This window comes from Rousettus aegyptiacus, unplaced genomic scaffold (assembly GCF_014176215.1).
Source record: "Rousettus aegyptiacus isolate mRouAeg1 unplaced genomic scaffold, mRouAeg1.p scaffold_m13_p_12, whole genome shotgun sequence".
Classification (NCBI taxonomy): domain Eukaryota; kingdom Metazoa; phylum Chordata; class Mammalia; order Chiroptera; family Pteropodidae; genus Rousettus; species Rousettus aegyptiacus.
This window is the reverse complement of record NW_023416287.1, coordinates 13,810,771-13,827,274: the sequence shown is the minus strand read 5'-3', so window position 1 is coordinate 13,827,274 and position 16,504 is coordinate 13,810,771. Positions and strand designations below refer to the sequence as shown.

Sequence of the window (16,504 nt, the reverse complement as noted above, 5' to 3'; positions counted from 1 at the left end):
TTCCTCTACAGGTTTTTTCTGTCCCAATTCCCTATTTTCTTCAGGCTACATTGGGTGGGGAGGTAGGCACGAGGTGGGCACTGTAGCAAGCAGATAGCTGTTGACTCTCAGATTTTGACCTCATGTCATGGGAAAACTTGAATTGCTCATCTGCAATGGGGGCCAGGAAAGTTATGAGGAGGAAGCACTGGGAAAGGCACATTGTGTATTCTCTCGTTACACAAACTGATTCTCTTTTACTATCATGTTTATTCCTTCACAGCTGATGAGAACATCCCAGCAAAGATCCTGTCTTATAACCGTGCCAACCGAGCTGTTGCAATTCTTTGTAACCATCAGAGGGCACCACCAAAAACTTTTGAGAAATCCATGATGAATTTGCAATCTAAGGTATCTTGGATCTGGATGGTGGGGTAGCAAAATGAAGGGGAATGGGGAACCATGTCTGCCGTGGGTAGATAATTTGAAAAGGAGGAATTTATAATCCAGCCTTCTGAACTGGGATATCGGAAGGCTACTTCTGGGTATGTTCTGGAAGAGAAGTTCATGCTATAGATAAACAAATGGAACTCTTGTTAGTTATCCCCAATCAAGATACTGAATATCAGGTACCCATTGTTCATGAGGTCTCCTTCTGTGGACAGAAGTTCTACATTGGCCATTTCCTATTCTGAAGAACTAATTTGATGAGCCTTCTTTGAAATATTGCTAATTGTTGTCCTTACTATACATGGGAATTTTGGATATAAAGAGTCTTCACAATTCTTTGCCACAGCCCAGAAATACAACTATTTCCAAATTAGATTGTTTCACATTGAAAAGATGATGAAACAGTGATATTTAATTTTCCCCTAATCCTGGCACAACTTTTTATTTTTACACATTCCACATGAATCATATTTTTATATAGCTCATCATCAAATATCTGTTAATTACTGGCTCTGTGCTGGAGCTGCTGCCCTAGAGGGAGAGACTGACGTGCATACAAGTAGGTGCTGTTCCTCTTCCATGTGCCTCTCTCCCTCTGACTCTGCCTGGTGCTGAGCTTTTAAGCCATAAGGCACTTAACATTTGATGTTCATACAAAAATCTGTATGAACAATGGCTACAGAACTAATCCTTTCTAATGTACTAGCTCACAATGAGAATTTATAGATAACTTCATTATAGAAGAGACACAGTGTTACAAAGGAAACCAATTATCTTCGAATATACTTACCAAATATATTTTAAAGTCTGATAAAAGAGTAATGTGCTTCCTTACTTATTAGGTAAGATCTTAAGGTGGGTCAAATAACCTCTGTAAATTTCAAGGTAGTAATAAATTTAAATAATACTTCAAGATTTCTGCAATGATTATATTTTATGAAAATATCTGTATTACCTATTGGTAATAAAGTCATACGTACTACTGATATTTCTATGATTTGTTGCCCACGTTCATATTTGAAGAAATAATGAATTTCAGTGAGAGGTTAATGCAATTACAGATGTGATTCTTATTCATCCACATTCACAGAATTCTATACTTGGATAACTGAAGTTAAAAACTGCTGTAGAGCCAGACCACATACACATTCTCAGGCCCATGTTGAAATTTTATTCTACTGAAATTTCTTCAGGAAATTTCGGATATATCCAGGAGTAGTACATCTGAGTCAAAAGATATACACAACCTACAGTTCACACTACAGATGTCATCTGGCTTTCTTGAAGAGATGCACAAGTATACAGTAAATGACTGCAAGTCCATAGCACTGTCATCTCAAATCCTTGGACCACATGGTGGGCGGAACCCTACAAACTACCCCCTTTAGCAGCCCCCATTTATTGCTACTCTGTTAAATGGTGGTCATTGGTATCGTTTACTCACCTCATGTTGTTCTAAGCCATAAATAAAAGCATAAATATTCAAATATTGTTTACCTTATTCAGTAAACCCCTCCCTGGAGCATGAGGAGATCTTTTGTTGACCTCACTCTGAAACCACTGTTTGGGCAGCCCAGCCAGCCTGCCAGACAAGCCTTCCAAGCCCAGGAGCCCTCTCCTGTGTGCCCACAAAGCAAATATACACCCATGTTTGCCAAGTGAATCAATGGAATCTTTGATGCTTTAAGAGAATTTGACATAGCTTGCCAGTTTAGCATTTACAGAAATGGTTAAAATATTGTAGGTTTTTGCATTTCTAGCCTAAAATGAATCTGGCTAGTGGTGTCTGTGATGCTTTTGTGTATAGAAATGATTCCTTCAGCTTGCTTTTGGACAACATAGATGTTGGAAGAAAGCCATTCATAGTAAAATGCATTTAATGATTGTCTCACAATGGTAGCCTCTGTTTCCAGTCTTGGGCTGTGTGTATATCTAACAGACAATTCTGGACTGAGAGCAACAGCCCAGTGTGTGTGAGTCAGGCATGTATTTACTCTGCAGAGCTTCCCTTGACCTCACAGGTTAGCAAGGTGATAGCAGGTCAGGGGTTCTCCTGCCCCCAGCTGTGCGAGCTCACTGGTTTGGGCTCTGGTTCCATGTTGTTACCTGCTGCTAATTATGAGCAGGAACTAAGAAGAACTTAAGATCACCAGAGGTGCTTTGAGGGTTCTATCAAGCAAGAAAGGCTGGAACTGCCCTTGTCATTTCCTTTATAGACTGGGACTACGTAAGATTCATTTGGAAAAAGAACTCCACAGCTAAAATTGTTTTCCAATCTGTTTTCGAGGATACTTTAATTTTCTTCCCATCTCAGCTCCCTCTCCTTTTGAAAACAGAATGCCAAAGCCAGGCCATGCCATGTGTTGGCTTGGAATAGAGTAGCTGACCTTTTAATTGCTATTTTTTAGTTCCTTGGATATTCTCTTCCATGCATCTTTTTTGCAAGAAGCTGGCAGCTCCTTCCCAGAGTGCTGGCAGACTCTGAGGAATAAGTTGAAGGATCCTACCTCAGCTTCATAAAGAGTATCTTCTGTAGTATTCTTGGAATGAAGGTTATAGCCTGGCACAGGTTCCATTTGATAAACAACTTTCATCTGTAGCCCTCTTCCCAGGTGTCTTAAGGCCAAAGTGATCTCTGAAAAATCAGCACTCACATTCCTCGTAGGTTCTTTTTCCTGAGCATCTGCACTGATGGGGCCCTGGGTCACTGGCTACAGAACACTCATTTCTTGCTTGGTTACTGAAGAACATAAACACCCAAACAGCGATTGAATTGAGTGGTCACTGTGTACCTACTCTGTGCTTTCATGAGCCACCCCTAGCTATTTTGACCTAGCAGAGCATCCAGAGAGACTGCTTGCCTGGTGGAGATGTCTGGATTTCATCTTCTCTGATGTAGCCGTTCTTCTATTTGGGCTTCTTTTATTCCTAAAACTTACTAATGTTCTTCCTCACTCAGATTGATGCCAAGAAGGAACAGCTAGCAGATGCCCGGAGAGACCTAAAAAGTGCTAAAGCTGATGCCAAGGTCATGAAGGATGCAAAGACCAAGAAGTATGTGCCTGGTGGTGTGCAGAGCTGGGGGTTGGCTGAGAAAAAGAAGCATGTGTAATCCCAGCAAGGTGCCCTGGGGCCTCAGCTTCTCTAGGGTTTCTGAGTGATGTCTTTTAGGAATTTCTGTACTTGGGGCTTTTCTGCTTTTACTGCCCCCTAAATGGCAGGGTGGGGTTGCAGTGTTGTCTGGAGGCCAGGCCTGGTTCTTGATGACATCCATTCTCCCAGGGTGGTAGAGTCAAAGAAGAAGGCTGTGCAGAGACTGGAGGAACAGTTGATGAAACTCGAAGTTCAGGCCACAGACCGAGAGGAGAATAAACAAATTGCTTTGGGAACCTCCAAACTCAATTATCTGGACCCAAGGATCTCAGTGGCTTGGTAAGCACTGAGCCCTTTGCTGCTGGCTTGAGAAGGGCGGGGGGGTTTGTGAGACCACTGTCATCCTTCACATGCCATTCCCGCACTGCACACTGTGAGTCCTCTGTGCAGTCTCCGCCAGAACGCTGCTGTGCCTGCTGCAAATGCATTGGAACATCCCGGGTGGTCCTAAATGGTCAGTGCTGTTGCACCACCTTTGAGTGTGTTTATGTCTTTTTAAAAAGGCGGGAGCTGTCTCCCCATCCCCTATGGAAGGAACTTTAGGACAAGAATGGAAACTCTTAACCCTATTGAAGGAAATTATAAAAGAGCCCCTCACATTAACAAAACTTTTCAATAAAATTTTTTTTTACAAGTGAAGGAAGAAATGTAGGAACAAAGAGAAAACAGAAATGAAAACAGATCTGAGCAACCTACACAAATAGAGGAACCTTTTAGCAAAAGCAGATAAATTCTCTATTGTTTGTGCACACACAGTCATACATAAGTGGCTTTTTCGAAGATGCTTATTAGTTACCTTGAGTTGCTAAGTTCTGGGCCCAGGTGGAGGAATCATGCCTTCTGACACCTGTCCCTCTAGGCTAAGGTTTCCCCCGACTCTTGTATCCTTTTTACTCTTTTTGCCCTGTTTGGTGGTAGAAGACTGGTTAGCTTGAAAGGAACTATGGACTCTGGAGCCAAACTGCTTGAGTTCATTTTCCAGCTCCATGCTCACTAGCTGCATGAGAACATAAGGAGATTACTTAATTGTTCTGCCTTAATGTTTTCGTTTGTATCTTTTTTGTTTGTACATCTGTAGTAGCATTACTTTAGAGGTCATTGTTAAAAGATTGAATGAGTTGAGCACATGAGTAAATTTTCGTTGTCACCAAATGGATGTGAAGGTGAAGGCAGTACATCTAAGCCCTGGCCTGGGCCGTTGCTCCCCAAGACATACTAATCCGCCTTTTTTCTCTCTTGTTTGCAGGTGCAAGAAGTGGGGGGTCCCAATTGAGAAAATTTACAACAAAACTCAGCGAGAGAAGTTTGCCTGGGCCATCGACATGGCTGACGAGGACTATGAGTTCTAGCCAGTCTTGAGGGGCAGGGTTCAGTGAAAAGGAACAGTGTGGTTTGGGGAAGATGGACAAACTGTGAGCCTCGCTTGCCCTCACACCTGAGGGGGAGAGGCAGCAAGTCTTAACAAACCAACATCTTTGAGAAAAGATAAACCTGAAGATATTATAAGGGAGAGCTGAGCCAGTTGTCCTATGGACAACTTATTTAAAAATATTTCAGATATCAAAAATTCTAGCTGTATGATTTGTTTTGAATTTTCTTTTTATTTTCAAGAGGGCAAGTGGATGGGAATTTGTCAGAGTTGTCAGGCAAATTCACTATTTCACTGAAGCATTTGGATTCTCTTAGCTACTGTATACGAAGTCCGATTATATTGGTGCGTTTTTACAGTTAGGGTTTTGCAATAACTTCTATATTTTAATAGAAATGAATTCCTAAACTCCCTCCCCTTTCCCCCATTTCAGGAATTTAAAATTAAGTAGAACAAAAACCCAGCGCACCTGTTAGAGTCGTCACTATCTATTGTCATGGGAATCAATTTTCATTAAACTTGAAGCAGTTGTGACATCGGCAGTGTTTTGGTTCAGACACCTGTTCACAGAAAAGCATGATGGGAAAATATTTCCTGACTTGAGTGTTCCTTTTGAAATGTGAATTTTTATTTCTTTTTAATTATTTTAAAATATTTAAACCTATTTCTTGATCTTAAAGATCGTGTAGATTGGGGTTGGGGAGGGACAAGGGGTGAGTGAGTCTAAGGATAATGAAATAATCAGTGACTGAAACCATTTTCCCATCATCCTTTGTTCTGAGCATTCTCTGTACCCTTTCAGATATCCATCTTTTTCATTTTAAACCCCAGTCTTTCACTTGAAAGATTTTATTGTATAAAAGTTCCACAGGTCAATAAATTTAGAGGAAAATGAGTATTTGGTCCAAAAAGAAAAATAATCAAGATTTTAGGGCTTTTATTTTTTTCTTTTGTAATTGTGTAAAAAATGGGGAAAAAACATAAAAAGCAGAATTTTAATGTGAAAACATTTTTTGCTATAATCATTAGTTTTAGAGGCATTGTTAGGTTAGCGTGTGTGCAGAGTCCATTTCCCACATCTTTCCTCAAGTATCTTCTATTTTTATCATGAATTCCCTTTTAATCAACTGTAGGTTATTTAAAATAAATTCCTACAACCTAACAGAAATTTAGTGTCTGCCTCTTTGTTACCCAGGGCCCCTGGCCAGAGTGGGGCTCTGGGGCTGGGATTTGGTGTGGGATGTGGTCTGGCTGCTCAGGTTAAGGGTGGCTCCCTGCCCCAGACCCCAGATGGGGTGTGGAAGGGCCTGCCATCTGTCCTGCCATGGGTATGGTTCAGAAGGGAGCCAAAGTCCACATCCGTAGATAAAGGCAGGCCCAGGAAGTGAGGAAATGTGCAGAAAATCTACAAGAACAGATGGGGGTACAAGAACTATATTAGAAGCCTAGTATGGTGATGTTTATAAGCAAGATCAAGCAAGTGTATTTGGGGGGCACTTTGCATGTGTGCTGGCCAGAAGCAGTAGGGGCTTCTTTGTGTTTGCTTACGTAAGCTAAACTTGTCAGGACGCCACTTAGAACACTGAATCCCAGAAGCCCTCTCCCATTGCTGGGTTGATGGAAAAAGGAAGTGCTCTGTGACCACTTCCCAGTGCCCTGGTACTCAGGCTGGTCAGAATCCCTACAAAAATTGTTCATTTCCTCATCTATCTTACAGCTAAGTCTGAAATTCAGGGTAAAGAGTGAGGTTTTCTGATCAAATGAAGCAGAAAGGCCAGAGTGGTCAGAATTGATCACTTAGCCCTAGGCCCGCTAGCTTGTTAGCATGTGCAGGTATATTTTGGAAGGAGAGCCATTTCCTTGATAGTCTCTGAACTCCCTGGGTCTGCGGACTGGGCTGGTGGTGGGTGCACTGTAACAATCCTGGGAAGTCCTTCTTGGCAGCCTACGTTTCATTAGCCAGTGAAAGAGATAGCATTCACCTCAAGGAATAAAGATAGTCATCATTGCAGCCAGGTGTTTTTGAATTCTGTGATGTTAGACTACTGAGTATAAAGAATAGCAACAGAGAAGCTGTTCCAGTGCCCAATCAATATGCTTTATGGTCAGTGGGTAGATAGTGAGAAAATGGACCTCAGGTTTGGGATTAGAGCAGGACCTGCCACAACTTGTGGACAAACCTTAATCCACAACTAGAAATCAGGAATAGGAAGCTTTGCAAGCAGAAGGTTTTATTAATGAGTAGGAACTTGTTGCCTACCTTTTCCAGCAAGGACCTTCCTACAAGTCTGAGGGCAGGTGCAGGGCAACCAGATGTTGGTCAAGAACGACAAATGCATCCTGGATGGTCGCAGCAGGCCTGAGAGAGGAAGCCAGAGAATGAGACGCCAACCCGACCATTGGGCATGAAGGAAGAGGCTGGACAGGTAGGTGAGAGCCAGATGTGAAGGGCCCTACAGGATGCTCAAGCATGGAGTCAAGAGACCCACCTCTTTGCCTTTTCATCCAGTAGACTGGTTGCCTCCTCCCACTTCCAGCCATGTCCAAGAGCAGAGGCCAGCTGTGTAGGATCTGAACAGCTCTCTCCTGTCAGGCCTTTTCTGTGATGTTTGAGTCCAGCTGTGGGCAAAGGGGGATAACTTCCATGTGCCACCCATGCCAGACATCTGGGTGCTTCATTGGCTCCTCTCTCCCCCACACCCTCCACGTCTGGTCAGCAGGTCCTGTCCATCCTCCCCATTAGATCTACCTCAGGCCTCTGCCACATTTAAAACATGAAAAAAGTCATCTCACAACTCCCAGTACTTTCCAGCCACCACCCCCTCCCTCCCCAATTTCACAAACAAGCCCCCGGAATGAATCATTGTCACCACCTGGTCATTCCCCCACCCACTACAACTAGCTTCTGTCCCATCTTGCTCCTAATTCCCCCTCTCCATTCTGACCACATTCACCAATGAATGCGCGACCGACCAAACCAATAAATGTCTCTGCATTCTGCATCCTACTCAAGGTCGCGTGGCACTGGATACTTGACCCTTCTTTTTTTCTGACTGCTCTATTGAAGTGTATTTTACATATGAAATCCACTCATTTCAAGTGAATGATAATTTTTAGTGACTACTGAGTAGTTCAGCCATCACTGTAAATCAGTTTTAGAACATCATCTGCCCAGTTAAGATCCCTCGTGCCCACTTATAGTTAATCCCCATGCCCACCTCCAGCCTTCGCTAATCTATTTTACAAACCGTTCTTTCTGGACATCTCACATGCATGGACTCATACAATATGTGACCACTCCCTAGAAGCACTTCTCTCTGGCTTCCCGATGCCACCTTCTGGTTTTACTCCTATCCCTTTGAGGTTGTCGCTTCTCGGTTACCTCTCTCAGGTCCTTAACTGCCGTGGTTCTCTTCTCACTCGACCTGACTCATTCACACCTGAATGTGAGGACTCCCATGTCTCTATCTCCAGCCTAGACCACTTTCCTGAGCTCCAGACACACGTTACCAACTACATCCCTGCAGGGGATGTCCACAGGCTACTCAATCTCAAATTTCGAACTGAGCTCATTATCTGCTACTGCAAACCCACTGGGCTGAGTTCTCAGTGAAAAGCACCACCATCCACTCTGTCCCTCAGCTGGACCCTGGGTCACCATCACTTCATTCCTTTCACTCCCACATCCAGTAACATACTGGCTCTGAAATCACCTGAATGCCATATACGCTCAACATAGAGATTTCCCCACAGAAAACTTAAACAAATTTTTTTTTATTCTGAGAATTTACTTATATGTATTTAGGTTCTTACAAAATCCCTCATATAACGGATGCTCTCTGAACTTGTTTTGAACCAAAAAGCACTTTTCGGAGAAAACACATTACCCTGAAATGACCTCAGTCAAGCCAGTTTTGGATGATTATAAGTAGTCCCCTGACAAAATCAGCAAACAAAGAGGCAAAGAAATTTACCACAGGCTCTAATTATGTCTCACAATCCCAAGTATTACATATAAACAAGCCTATTAATGATCACTTAAAATAGTAATATGGTGTTAATGTTTTTTAGGTTGATAATGGTACTATAGTCACATATGTATATTTTTAAAAGACTTAGAAAAATACTGAGATATTTATAGGTAACATAGAGTTAGATTTATGCCAAATAATATGGAAGGAGTCACTAAGTAACATGACCCACTGAATACTAATACATTCATCTATGAGAGAATTTAAAAGAAACCTATTTTAATGTTATAGAATAAGGTATTCATGCTTTAGGTAGCATTTTCAGTGATAGCATCACATACCGAGTCAAAAAGTATTCTTCATGCAGCAACACGGATGAATCTCAAAAACCTTATGCTGAATTTAGACACAATGGTGCATACTCTGTGATTTCATTTATATGAAATTCTAGAATAGGCAAAACTATTAGTGATGGAAAGTAGATTAGTGATTGCCAGATAGGGGCAGGGGGAGACTGACTGCAAAGGGGCACCAAGAAGCACTTTGGGAGGTGATGGAAATGTTCTATATTAGGTGGAAGTTATATGAGGGTATATACATTTGTCAAAGCTCACCAAACTTTACACTTAAAATGGGTGCATTTTAAAATATGGAAACTGTTCCTTAATAAAGCTGATTTTTCAAAAGTGCTCTCAAACTACTTAGAAGGCAGTGAAGGTGATGTGCTTTCAGAAATTATATTAGATGACTCAAAAAGTGGCTCTAATGATGACAAAAAAGAAATCAAAGATTCATGTAAATCATTTGAACATAATTTTTGAACGGTGAATGGGAAAAAAAATCAATATTCATAAATATATTGTTTCAAATAATGTGATTTAAAATATGTATTTGTAACTAAACAAACATGTGGATATTTCAATCATGCATCTCTAAAAAATGTTTATATTTCAGTTGTGAAAAAAGCCAAAGAATACCAGGAGTAACTTTACTGTAAAAACAAGTGATTGCCTTATATTTGGAGCTGCCATATCTTCAGGCATATACACTAGCTCTCACTTTGCTCAGCCACCAAAGGTCTGGGTAAGGCCAGGTGTCCCTTCTCAGGGCTCCAGGGGCCCTATGTCACTGAATTGTCCTTTGTTGGCATATCCACTACTGGAGTGGGCACTTGGTCTGATTCATCTCTGCTATCTTACTGCTACAGAGAAGGCATCAAGAATGTTTGTCGGAAGAAAGGGAGAGAAAGCAGAAAAACAGCAGGTCTGCCTGAGCCAGTGGCTAGCAAGGGCTCTCTCCTAAAGCAATTAACATCCCTGCCACCTCCCTAAAGAAGGTATAACTGGAGCCCAACTCTCCTGCTTCTCTGGGTCCCAATATAGGGGCCCATCAGCAAAGGGGAAGCAGGGTCTGCAGAAAGCAGAGTCCCTGGGAGTGGCTGGGCCAGGCCTGGTTTTGCCTTGAGTAATAGAAAATAAGGCTTTTGAGGGGCTGAGAGCACATCCCAGGTGAGGAGGAAAGGAGGAGGACATGACCTAAGAAGTGTGATGCCCAGCGACTAAGGTGATTATTTGGGCGAAAGGTCAAGAGCCTATACCACAGGTTGTGGGGTGGAGCTCAAGGTGCGTTAAGATACTTATTAAGTACTGTATGCTGAGGTGCATGCTGGCTGGCTCATAAACCTCTAACATAAGAAATAGCTGAGTAAAAGAAAGAGTAGAGAAAAGGAATAAAATTTTCTATGTGGAGCAAATCAGATACTGCCAGTCTATAAATCTGCCTACCTTCAACTGTGGAAGGGGTTTACTGAGCTATACTTTTATATTATGCTTTCTATATTCACTCAAGGTGATTACTAGGAGCAAATGAAAACTGTCAGCATTTGCTGTTAATTTGTTGAGAACATTCTCCATTATTTCAGTCAAATAAGTGTCCATATGAGAAACTGCTTGTATAATTTATCCCCGGGAAAATTCTTCTCCCCCAAGTTATCAGTTATCAGAATAGAGTTTTTGCTTTGGTTCAGCTACTTGTGGTTTTCAATCACAGCAGCTATGTTAAAACCCATATAATCACATTATAAGACTCTTTATCACTGCATATCCCATTTCTATACTATTAATATTTTTGTCCTTTGTTTTAAGTACCCTAAACTTTTTTCAAAGGACTGGAAAAGAATACATTTGTGATGAGCATAGTCATGTGCCACCCAGATTCCCCTTCAAGAAACCACTTGTTGCCCCAACTGCTAGGAATGCTGTCAGCCCCCTCAGGTCACCTTGGCTGTGGAAAGCCATCTGGCGGAGGCGGTGCTCTTCCCAGGGCAGTCCACGTCCAGTGGCTGATTGAGGTAGGGCTCCCTGGGGGTTGGCTTGCATCACGGCTTAACTTCTTGTGCCTCCTCCTGTTCCCTTCCTCTCCCTTACACAGTGTTGATCCCAAGGCTACTCCTTAGTAAACATTCTGCACACTAAACTCTGTCAGAGTCAGTTTCCCTAAGACCCTGACCTGTGACAACATTTAACCAACTAACTAAAAGCAGAAAACACATCGGGTAGAGGTATCATGGAAAGGGATGAAGATGCACAATGAAGTAGTCATACCTCCACGGGAGGCAACGTAGCATTGACTCTGGAGCCGGACTGCCTGGGTTTGAACCCCATCTCTGTCACCTCTTAGCTGTGTGTCCATGACCATGTCTCTTAATATCTCCATGACCCCTTTTTTCACCTGTAAAATGGAGATGAGAATATTTACAGTGCTGTAATGAGCCAATGTGGGTAAAGCAGTTATATAGGGCTTACTACATGCCAAGTGCTATTCTGTTCGGTGAATAAAATAAACACTTGTAAAGTCAGGCCCACAGGGCCAGAGAGGTAACTGGGCTAGGATTCCTCCCCAGACTCCAGGTACAGATATTGGTGTAAGGCAGGGCATGTGGAAGCATGAGTGTTAGCAGAAATAGGCCCAAGCAGGACTAGCCTGGGTGATGTCACAGCATGTATCTTGTGTGGGTGCTGGGCTGCTCCCTCCCAGCCAGCACAGCTGCACGCATTGCCAGTGACACCCACATACCCATATATATGCTGAGCTGGGGGAAGCCCATACCAGCCACACCCTCTGTGCGCCCTGCTTTTCCTGAATATCCTTTGGTGGAGGGAGGAATGTGAGGCCTGGGATGATGGCTCAGAAGTCCCAGGAGGAAATGGGGCCCTGTTTCCTGATGAAGGGCCTGGCAGCAGACTGAAAATATGAGCTCCTGTTGGCAGGGATTTCTGGAGCCCCTGGGGGCCTGGCCCAAGAGGCAAAAACACAAGGAAAAGCAAGAAAGCATGAGCTGCATGCTCTCAGAAAACAGAAAAACAGATTTTAAAAGTGCATCACAGCCCGCAGACTGCTCAAGTTGGCACAAGAAGTTCAAGGAGGGCTGTAACACTCAGAAGGGGCCCTCCTAAAAAAAACGGACCGGGTCAAATAGGCAGGGAGAGGCCCCATTCAGCCTCCACCTGTCTTCCTGGCCTCATCACCCCCATTTGCTCCTCTACACTTAGTAAACTCTAGCCTTCTTTCTATTCCTAAACTCACTAAGCTCTTTATGGCCTCGCAGCCTTTGTACGTGCTGTTACCTCTGCCTGGAAAGTACTTTCCTCCAACCCACCCCTAATAATTCACCTGGCTATCTACTCATCTTTTAGGCCTCTGTTGAATCCTAGAGAGGTCTTCCTTGTCTACTAGATCTGAAGTGGGGCTCTCCAATGTTTTATCTCATAGCTTTCTGTTCTTTTCCTCTGTAGCCCTCATCACAATCGTCCTTACATAAGAGAGTGTCTGTTTAATGTCTGTGAATTCCTGGAGAGCTGGTGCAGGGTTTCTCTTGTTATCTCAACTCATGGCATCAATGCCTAGCACAGGGAAGCTCAGGGTCTGCAGATGGGGCAGCATCAATTTAAGCCTAAGCCACACTTTATGAGCGCTCATGTTTTCTGGGTTCCCTGTGCCCAGGGCCAACCATGCCCAAGGCCTCTCCTCACCCATACTGATTAACCTCCATGCCTCACTGACTATTAACGTACTTAAGCCAGTGGCTCTCTTGTGAGGTAGAAAATGCAGTCAGATAGACTTGGGTTCAAATCCCCACTTGTTAGTTATGTGGCCCTGAGGCAAGTTACAGAGCTTCTCTGAATCTGTTTCCTCATCAGTAATCCCTGAGTAGAGGGTATTTATGAGGATCTGGTGTGACCACATGTGTAAGCATTATATCTCGGCCCCGCACTAGGTCAACTTTAGTTCCCTCCCTCCCACTTTAAAGGCCTGTCACTAGGTGGCAGTCCATCTCAGTCACTCCACCTCCCCTCAGGTGGCCGAAGCCACATAGCACAGTTGACTTAACTTCAGGCTGAATTATCAGCTTCTTAAGGGGTTGCACTTGAGAGAGTCAACACACACACAACCCACACTCCTCCCCTCCCCCCACTACCACTACCACTACAGCAAGACGAAGTCAGAGGCAGCCTCAGATCTAGACACCACCCAGCTGGGTGAGTTCTCTGAGCACAAATTCCAAAACGCCTGGATCTTTCTCTGGCATCAGCTGGGGCTGGGTGCTCGGCTGGACCTCTCACCTCTGAATGCAGTAAGTCGTTCTGCTCCCGCTTGGCTCATTATATGACCAGCTCCACTGTGACCGCAGGTGTCTTCAGTTTTGGCCGTTCTGTGTGATGGGGCAGCTTGCAGGGGCGAGTCTAGAAAATGGCTTCAGAGACACAAACTGCGAATTATTCAAATAAAAGTATATCTCAGAGATACTGCAGGTTTGGTTGCAGGCTGAATAAAATGAGTATCACGATAAAGTGAGTTGTAGTCTTGCTGGTGGAGGGTCTTGTCTTCATTTTGTAAACAACACCTGTGAAGCACAATAAAAGCAAGTGCACTTAAATGAGTTCTGCCTGTAACCACAAAACGTGTGTCTGGAGAATGGAGAGTAAAGGGGGGTGGTAAGAGAGAAAGGGGCCAGACCATACTGGACCTGCTGGGCCAGGTAGGGAGTGTGTTTATTTGCAGTGGGAAATCATAAATGGTTTGAGGCTGGAGGTAGGGAGCCATGATGTGATTTCATTTTAAAGATAAAAGCATGGAGAATAGATGAAGGCAAGACCAAGGAGAGTAAATAATCTGGGTGAGAAAAGATGAGCCTTGGACTTGTGGGTGGAGTAGAGGTATCTGAGGACAGAGTGAACAGAACTTGATGGGGTTGAGGCAGAGAAAGCAATCAGGATATCTTTAAGGGTTTTTGGCTCAAGCACCTTAGTTAGCGTTTAGTGTCATGATCTGAGAAAGTGAAGACTGTGGGGGTAGCAGTTTGAGAAGGGAGTGAGATATCTGTGTTAAGTCGGGACGTGGAGCAGGGAGTGGGATGCAGGGGAGGTAGATTTGACTCTTTGGGGGCTTGGGTGTGGGGCGAAGCCATGGAAAAGGTTAGGTCGCCAGGGGAACTGGCTCAGGACCCAGGCCAGAGAAAGACAAGCTTTTGAGGCTGAAAGGCAGCATCCAGAGAAGGAGGAAAACAAGGGGAGTCAGTCCGGGAAAACCAAAGCTCAGGAGAGTTTTTACAGGAGGAACGCCGTGAGGTAGGACCTGAGTCCATGACCTGCCTCGTGGACACGGAACGTGAGGTGGGGCCGGCAGTAGCTTATGCGAGGGACAGAGACGAAGGCCACTGGGGGCCGCGGACCTGAATGGCCTGAAGATTATCAGGCCTGGGAGACTTCTCCAAATGATGAGACCCTCGACGGCCACACTGGCCATAGAGGTCGAACAGACAAACGTCTGCGGCCTGCGGGCCAGCCTTGGGCAGCCTGCGGGCCAGCGAGGAGGGGCGGGTCAGGCCTGCTGTCCATCAGAGCCTGCCGGCCAATCCGCAGGCAGGCCCGCCCCCGCTCCTCCCCAGAGAGGGTGCGCAGAGGACCCGCCGCCGCCGCCGCCGCCGCCGCCGCCGCCGGTGTGAGGCGGTCCGGCCTGGCTTCCTCCGCCGGGCAGCCCGCCCAGGTAACTAGGTTTGGCTGGCGGACCCAGGGACGCTCTGCGCCCTCACCTCTTCCCAGCTGCTGCGCGGGTGGCATTCGGAGAGTGGGGGTGAGAGGGCTGTGGCTAGGGCTCTGCGGAACAGAGGGCTGGGCGGCCGCCTGTGCGTGTGCGACTGACTGCCGGGCCGGCTCGCGGCTACCGTGCGTGACAGGGCTGGCCGTGGTCGTCAGGTTGTGTCCGGGGCTGTCTGAGGGAGCTCTGCAGGCCGGAGGAACGGGCTTGACCGCGAGCAGCGCGCGCGCCCCCGCCGCCATTGCGCCCCCGCCTGGAGCCTGGCTGGGGGTCTCGGGGCGCAGGCGCAGAGGGCGGCAGGCGGGGGTCCTCCCCACGGGCGCGCGGGTGTCTTTGTTCCCGACGCGCGGGCCGGGGCGGAGCCTGCAGGACCGCCCCGCCCCCCCACTCAGGCCCCGCCCCGTCTCCGCCCGCAGGATCAGTCGCCGGAGCCTGCTCGCCCGCTCCCCGTCGCTACCGCTTGTTCTCCGCTCCCGCCGGCCGGGTCTATCCCGCCGTTACCGCTTCTGCCGCCCCTAGCGCCGGAGCCATGGCGGGCGCCGCGTCCCCCTGCGCCAATGGCTGCGGGCCCGGCGCGCCCTCGGACGCCGAGGTGCTGCACCTCTGCCGCAGCCTCGAGGTGGGCACCGTCATGACTTTGTTCTACTCCAAGAAGTCGCAGCGGCCCGAAAGGAAGACCTTCCAGGTCAAGCTGGAGACGCGGCAGATCACGTGGAGCCGTGGCGCCGACAAGATCGAAGGGGCCAGTAAGTGCGCCCCCTCTGCGGGGCCCGCTGCACACACGGGGGCGGCAGGGATCCGCGCCTCGCTCCCGCACGTCCTGGCCCGCAGGCGGAGCGACTTGGGCAAACTTTCCGGCCCTCCCCACACCCTCCGGGCCCCGCCCCCGCCTTGGCCCGGGTGGTCACCGGGGGCGGGGGGCATCCGGGTTCTCAGTCACCTGACAGAACACCCCCTCCCCCAGCTGGGGGGAGTGTTCTGGCGCTTTGCCCAGAGGCCTAAAAATCCTAGCGGATTGGAGACCAGCGGGGTAGGTTTTGGGTCCCCCACACCCCTGGAGTGGTGTTCGCGGAGGAGAGGGGCGCCAAAGCAGCGCCTCCTACGCAGCCCCCGAACCTGGGGCCAGACTAGATGGTCGCCGCCCACAACCCTTTTTCCAACTAGAGCAGTTTTGGTGAAACTCTTTGGGCCCTGAGGCCGGACTCTTATTTGCAAAGGAATCTTTGGGTTCTTTGAGTAGAAACTAGGCAGATGTTGGGGTAGGGCTGGTTTTGGAGCAGAGCCGGGCCTACTCATCTCTCTCTTGGGGAGGAGGAAGGTGGTCTGTTTTGAAAAAGCCTGAAAGAAGGCAGTGGCTGCTTTTTCCCACTGATGCTTTGTCCTAAAGCTGAATTTTGGAGGTCTGTGTGGGTGGACAGACACCCAAAGTCAGGGCAAGGACTCTTGAGAAAGGGCCAGTTTCCCCTTGCCTTTCGAAGCACATTCT

General features: G+C 46.5%; 2 protein-coding genes and 1 long non-coding RNA gene across 4 annotated transcripts in view; 2 read left to right on the top strand and 1 right to left on the bottom strand.

Moving 5' to 3' along the window:
- The window catches only part of TOP1 (DNA topoisomerase I), a 78,343-nt gene extending 72,224 nt beyond the window's left edge, over positions 1-6,119 (top strand). The window contains exons 18-21 of the mRNA XM_016137547.2: positions 263-390; positions 3,389-3,483; positions 3,712-3,861; positions 4,829-6,119. Coding sequence (XP_015993033.1) covers positions 263-390; positions 3,389-3,483; positions 3,712-3,861; positions 4,829-4,931 — 476 coding nt within the window. The 3' untranslated portion in view covers positions 4,932-6,119. The remainder of the gene's footprint in view (positions 1-262; positions 391-3,388; positions 3,484-3,711; positions 3,862-4,828) is intronic.
- Positions 6,120-6,999: 880 nt separating this feature from the next.
- Positions 7,000-13,632, bottom strand: LOC107506740. Its single transcript, XR_004953606.1, has 3 exons — positions 13,545-13,632; positions 11,526-11,652; positions 7,000-7,570 (listed from the first exon to the last, which is right to left on the bottom strand). It is a non-coding gene; the product is annotated as an uncharacterized LOC107506740 (long non-coding RNA).
- Positions 13,633-15,459: 1,827 nt separating this feature from the next.
- Positions 15,460-16,504, top strand: part of PLCG1 (phospholipase C gamma 1) — a 35,082-nt gene continuing 34,037 nt past the window's right edge. Inside the window, exon 1 of one of the 2 annotated variants that reach the window (XM_016137548.2) lies at positions 15,460-15,764. In XM_016137548.2, the coding sequence (XP_015993034.1) occupies positions 15,548-15,764 (217 nt within the window). In that variant the 5' untranslated portion in view covers positions 15,460-15,547. The remainder of the gene's footprint in view (positions 15,765-16,504) is intronic. The other variant, XM_016137549.2, reaches the window with a different exon arrangement.